Source organism: Anolis sagrei, chromosome 1 (genome assembly GCF_037176765.1).
Source record: "Anolis sagrei isolate rAnoSag1 chromosome 1, rAnoSag1.mat, whole genome shotgun sequence".
Taxonomy (NCBI): Eukaryota; Metazoa; Chordata; class Lepidosauria; order Squamata; family Dactyloidae; genus Anolis; species Anolis sagrei.
Genome location: NC_090021.1, coordinates 284,350,196 through 284,357,128, shown reverse-complemented (window position 1 = coordinate 284,357,128; position 6,933 = coordinate 284,350,196). Strand labels below are relative to the sequence as shown.

General features: G+C 42.2%; 1 protein-coding gene across 1 annotated transcript; it reads left to right on the top strand.

Annotated features, from left to right (window-relative positions):
• Positions 1-3,946: 3,946 nt before the first annotated feature.
• Positions 3,947-6,148, top strand: LOC132773596 (disintegrin and metalloproteinase domain-containing protein 20-like). Its single transcript, XM_060773286.2, has one exon. It carries the CDS (start codon positions 3,947-3,949, stop codon positions 6,146-6,148), a length of 2,202 nt encoding a protein of 733 aa, XP_060629269.2.
• The last annotated feature ends 785 nt before the right edge of the window (positions 6,149-6,933 follow it).

Here is a 6,933-nt window from a genome sequence, read left to right as displayed (position 1 = left end):
GGGTGCAGATTCAGAAAATTGCATTGGATAGACCACATCAGCTCTAGTTTCTGATACAGAACATATGCCATCTAGTAGTAGTTGCCATCTACTTGCCCACAGAAAACCATATTTAATAATCTAGAGCTGGCGTGGTATATCCAATGAAATTGTTTGAATCAGCACCCCAAATAACCACAGGAACAGGCCTAAAAATGAAGACACCAAGAATTTTTTCTTTGTTGGGTTGTGTATTATCTGTAGTTGTAATGGTGAGTCTGTGGACCATATTTTAGTTCTTGTGGACCACTGGTGGTCCATGGACCACAGGTAGGGAACCACTGATCTAAATCATTGATAAAAATAATGAAAGGCATTGCCCCTAGGGTTGAAACCTCCACTTGCACGCTCATTCCATGCTAAAGTATAGCCATTGATGACAGCTGTTCAAGCATTGTTTTCAAACCCATTTTATGTATCCATCTGGTGGTTTTTCCATCTATTCCATGTTTAGCAAGTCTGCTAATCAAAATATGATGGGAGACTTTATCAATTGCTTTATTGAAATTCAGATAAATGACAGCCACAGTATCCCTACTCTCTAATGACCCAATTTAAAAAGATACAAGATTACTTTGGCTGCAATATTATTGACAAATCCATGCTAGCTGCATTGTCATCAGGATACAATGATGCCTTGAGTTAAGAGTTTAATTTGTTTTGTGACCAAACTCTTAACTCAAATCACTCTTCTTTCAAAGAAAATTTCCCATTGAAACCCAGTCTCTCCCCATCAAAAAACCCTCTCCAAAATGTTTATGAGCCTTTAAATAAGAAAATATACTTTATAAATAACAAATCTCTCTCTATATATAAATGCTCATGTTGTAATGAGTGGCTTAAAAACAAAAGAACCGCTGGGCCAATACCCACTAAATTTGCCAACAAAACTCCTCACCATACAAGGTGTGACCAACAATAATAAAAATTAGGAAAACATGGAAAACAACTTAGAAATCCTTAATAAAAGGAGAAGCCATCACAGCGCATGTGTGCAGCGCATGTGTGCAGCGCATGTGTGCAGCGCATGTGTGCAGCGCATGTGTGCAGCGCATGTGTGCAGCGCATGTGTGCAGCGCATGTGTGCAGCGCATGTGTGCAGCGCATGTGTGCAGCGCATGTGTGCAGCGCATGTGTGCAGCGCATGTGTGCAGCGCATGTGTGCAGCGCATGTGTGCAGCGCATGTAAGAGCTCCTCCATCGTCTCGCAGTGGAACTTGTGGCGGAGCCAGCCACAGCTCCACTAAAATTCACCATCTGAAACACCAGCCTGACCAACGGAGACACTTCCTATTCACTTCCTCAATGCCTCTTCGAGCCTCAACCGAGGGAGCAGAAGCAGGAGGCGGCGCCTGGGAGACGCTTGGCCCGCCTTTCCCAGGAGCAATGGCAGGCAGAGAGGACTCTTCCCCTTCCTCCCTGCCGTCCTCCGTCCCTCTCACCCTCCATTCCCCCCAAGAGGTCTCCCAGAGGCCCAGCACCAAGCCCCACTCGCCCTTCCAGTGCCGCACGCCTCCCTTCCCAAGCCCTGGCGCCTTCCTGGGCAGGCGGGCCCCTTTCATCCCCACCCCCCTGTTTCCCCATAGCCCATGGGGCAGCCAGAGTGCTGTGATCCTTCCTTCCCTTATCTTCTGTTTTTCCTCCCTCCCCTCCCTTTCCTTTCCTTTCCTTCTTCCCCCTCTGTTTTTCCTAACTCCTTCCCACCCTTCCCTTTCTTTATTTCCTTCCTTCCTTCCCTTCTTCCCCTTATCCTCTGTCTTTCCTTCCTTCCTTCCATTACTTTATTTTCTGATCTTTCCTCCCTACCTTTCCTTTCCATTCTTCCCTTCTTTCTCTTATCTTCTCCCTTCTTTCCTTCCTTCCCTTCTTCCCCTTCTGTTTTTCCTCCTTCCCTCCTTCCCACCCTTCCCCTTCCTCCCTTCCTTCGTTTCCTTCTTCCCCTTATCTTCTGTCTTTCCTTCCTTCCTTCCTTCCCTCCCTTCTTTCCCTTTCTGTGTGAAGGGCCCGTCCCCGTCCCCCGTCCCCCCCACAAGCAACTCCCAAATGTCAAGTTCTTCCCCAAACTCCACTGTGTACCAATTTTACCATATTGAGTTTTCTTCCCAAGTTTGGTCCAGATTCATCTTTGTTTTGCTTCACAGTGCTCTCCGGATGTAAGTGGACTGCTATTATTATTGTTTATATTTTTATTATTATTATTAACCTGATGCTGGCTGTCTGTCAGGAGTGGTTAGATTGTGCTTCTCCAATTTGCCAAAAGGGGCTGGACTGGATGGCCCCTTCAAGTCTCTTCCTATGCTAGCATTCTTTTATTATTATTATTATTATTATTATTATTATTATTATTATTATGAGGTTGATTGGCCATCTCTCAGGAGTGTTTAGATTGTGCTTTTCCCTTATGCCAAAAGGGGCTGGACTAGATGGCCCCTGGAGGTCTCTTCCTCTCCATCATCATCATCATCATTATTATTATTATTATTATTATTATTATTATTATTAAACTGAGGCTGGCCATCTCTCAGGAGTGGTTAGATTGTGCTTTTCCCATTTGCCAGAAGGGGCTGGACTGGATGACCCGTGGAGGTCTCTTCCTACCTGAAAAACCTACAACAACCCAGTGAGTCCAGCCATGCTCTTTGCATAATGAGTACCTTAAAAACAAAAGAACCAATGAACGAAATCACAACAAATTTGGCAACAAAACATCTCACAACACAAGGAGTGGCCATCACTCAAAAAATTATGATTTGTCATTTGAGAGTTGTAGTTGCTGGGATTTATAGTTCACCTACAATCAAAGAGCATTCTGAACTCCACCAACAATGGAATTGAACCAAACTTGGCACACAGGCCTCCCATGACCAACAGAAAACACTAGAAGGGTTTGCTGAGCATTGACCTTGAGTTTGGGAGTTGTAGCTCACCTACATCTAGAGAGCACTCTGAACTCAAACAATGATAGATCTGGACCAAACTTGGCACGAATACTCAATATGCCCAAATATAAACACAGATGGAGTTTGGGGGAAATAGACCTTGACATTTGGGAGTTGTAGTCACTAGGATTCACAGTTCACCTACAATCAAGCATTCTCAACCCCATGAACGACAGAATCCGGGCAGACTTCCCACACAGAATCCCCACAACCAACAGAAAATACTTAAGGCCATCCAATCCAACTCCCTTCAACAGGGCAAGAAAATGTCATCAAACTCCTCCTGACAAAGAGCCATCCAGCCAATGATATAGATAGATAGATCGATAGATCGATAGATCGATCGATGATAGAAATGATTCACAAACAGAGAGATATAGTATCATAAATTTGAAAGGGACCCTTAAAGGACAATGATATGTTGCATGTTCCAGAGTGGGCAAACCAGACACTCTTTACATCAACACTGACAAAGACACAGCAAGAAATACTGTTTACTCACAAGCATAATTATATATATTAGAAACCAACACTTTCTCATTACTTTATTTCCCAGATCAACAGACTGGGTTACAGCAACGCGTGGCAGGGGACAGCTAGTCTATTTTAAATGGGAATAAATGTAAGTGTGGACTCAGATAACCCAGTTCAAAGCAGATATTGTGGGATTTTATGCCTTGATCTCAGTGCGCTCAACTTCTACTTCTCATGCCATATCAGCAACTACCATTCAGACACATTTCCTTTGGCATCCATCCACTCCTCAATGTTTTCCACCACTGAATTCCCAAGCTCCGCCCCCATTCCAATGGAAACCATTGACTGTTGCTATGGATAGAACACTTCTCAATCTCAATCACAGACACATGCACACACAACCTCTTTTCAATCTTCCTTCAGCCCCAACTCAGCTGTAGAAGGCTGTCTGTTCTCCCTAGGAAGGCAGAGTGGAGTTCCCCTCGGATAAAATGTTGAATAAATCATCCCAGCTGCTACTGATTTTATGGAACATTCTCCATGAGATGGAAAGTCAGAAACCACCACAGGGTTTTAAGTATGCTTCCTATGAGGTGACCATTCCAAGAAAAGTGAAGCCAAGAAGTGGACAACAAGAGACACTAGAGGTCACCTACCATTTGCAAATTGAAGGCAGAGGTCACATGGTGCATCTTAGCCAGAAGAAGAGCTTTGCTCCTAAAAACATTCCTGTCTTAACCTATTCTAAGCAAGGAGAACTCCAGGTAGATTATCCATTCATTCGGAATAACTGTTTCTACCAGGGTTATATAGAGGGAAAGCTCTCTTCTTTGGCTGTCATCAGCACTTGTTCAGGGGGACTTAGGGGTCTACTTCAATTAGAAAACAAAACCTATGAAATTGAACCTATCCAGGCATCTCCTAACTTTCAACATGTAGTATATCGACTGGAAGAAAAGGAGGGTGATGAAAAAATGAAGTGTGGAGTAACAAAAGAAGATCAAAACTACCAGGAGAGCATGATGCCAAGCACAGAGAATGAACTAACCAAAAGTAATTCCAGAAGTGACTGGTGGTCACACACCAGGTATGTGAAGGTAGCAATTGTGGTAGAACATGAACGATATTTGAAATTTGGCAAAAATGAAACCTTTATTGGTATACAAGTTCTGAATATTGTCCACATTGCAAATTCATTTTATGAACCACTTTCTGTTCAGATATCTGTTGCTGGATTAGAGATCTGGTCAGAAAAAAATCTCATACACATTGCTCATAGCGCACTTCAAACTTTCAATTCTTTTGTCAGATGGAGGAGAAGATCACTAAGTAAGCGTCTGGAAAATGATGCGGCCCATTTATTTGTATACAAATATTTTGGAAAGACACTAGGACTAGCACCTGTAGGAACAATTTGTGATGACATAGGAGCATCTGCTGTAGAATCATATGTGGAATACAGCTTATTATATTTTTCTGTCATATTTGCCCATGAATTAGGACATATTCTTGGAATGAGGCATGATGGTATTTATTGTAGGTGTAATCGACGTTCTTGTATCATGGATGAATATCACACAAGCAGTGATATGTTCAGCAATTGCAGTTACAAAGAATATTTCAACCTAAGGAATGCAGATTGTTTGTTAATTCCACCAGATCACGATAAAGTATATAAAGTCAAATATTGTGGAAACAAAGTAGTAGAAAAGGGAGAACAATGCGACTGTGGTTCCAAAGCTGACTGTGAATCTGATCAATGTTGCAAGTCTAACTGTAGATTGCGTTCAGGTGCTATTTGTGCATTTGGACAGTGCTGTGTAAAATGTCAATATCTGCCAGCTCAATCTATTTGCAGAGATAACACTAGTATCTGTGATCTTCCTGAGTATTGCAACGGTACTTCTGAATGGTGTCCTAAAGATGTTTATGTACAAGATGGTGCCCCATGCGATGAGGATGCATACTGTTATCATGGAAATTGTAGTACTCATGTTAGGCAATGCAAAATGATATTTGGAAAGAAAGCCACAGCTGCTTCAAAGAGTTGCTTCAGACACTTAAATGCAGAGGGTGATCGTTTTGGTAACTGTGGCCTGAACCATGGAACTTACACAAAATGTCGTGCTGAGAATATCCTGTGTGGGCGAATCCAGTGTGAAAATATTGATATATTACCTTCTCTGGAGGAACATAGTACCATAATTCAATCATCCATTGGTGATAAAGAGTGCTGGAGTACAGACTATCATGGTGGAATGAGGATAGCTGATATTGGAGCTGTGAGGGATGGCACACCTTGCGGCACGGATAGGATGTGTATTGATGGGCAGTGCCTCGATGTGTCCCTCTTGAAATATGATTGTAATATCACAAAGTGCCACAATCGAGGAATATGCAACACTCAAAAACATTGTCACTGTGATTATGGCTGGGACCCTCCAGACTGTGTAATTAGAGGCTATGGAGGTAGCCTTGACAGTGGTCCCCCTCCACCATGGAATCATGATTTGAAAAACACCAGAAAACACAATTTATTCAAAAGTTTCTTTTTTATTTCTCCAGTTGTTGTTGTTGTTGGCCTGGGTGTATTTTTCAGGGCAAAGTTAATATATCAGTGTTCAACACTGAGGGAATGGGTCCATCCAGCAGTCAAATCAAAATGGAATTCTACAGAAAATCATCAAATTTGAACAGCATGCAAATGCACAATTCAAAACATTACACAGGAAATAAGAGATGATATTATGTTGGCATGCACTTACTGTGCACAATCTGAGCATTATTTTCTGTTTCAGGAACAAGGGTTTGTGAAGATCCTGAGTTACAAACCCTCAGCCATATGCCAAGGTTCTACCTGTCCTAAAGTTAACACAATTATTGTTCACTAGTCCACTGGTATCAGTTTTCTAACATGAGATATTAGATACTCCGAGCAATATATTACAGGAGACTAAATAGATGGATTGGGATGAAGAGCATTTGAACCAGGAAATTCTGGAGTTGGTCCTGACATTATGTCAAAGAACTGAGGAAATTGGTGCAAGTCTGCGATCATGTTTTATTTTCTTAACCAGTGATAAACTCATGACCCTCTCAATACTGTCACAAACAATGCCTGTAAAATCAGACAAGTCTATTTTGAATGCCAATAGTTTCCTGGAAGTGAATGAGGGGAAGCCAACTTTAACAAAACTTTGCAGTTATTTGTTACAGGAAGATGAGAGCAGCCATGCCTGGATGCTTGTAGCCATCCTTGAATTTCACTGACTCCATTCAGAGGTTTGAAACATTCTGGTTTTAGCTTGCCTTCTGCCTGTTCTTCTACCAGTACCTGAATTCTCACATCAGTGGAAAAATTGTCCAAGGCCATACTCCATGGTCTTAATTCCTCCTCAGCTTTTTTCTTGTGCCCTGGGCTGATCTATGAACTCCAGCCACTGCAAGAGATATTTATACCTGGACTCATTCCTGGCAT

What these genes read in the sequence shown, in the direction of transcription:
- LOC132773596 (XM_060773286.2), top strand. Translation starts at nt 3,947, where the DNA reads ATGTTGAATAAATCATCCCAGCTGCTACTGATTTTATGGAACATTCTC.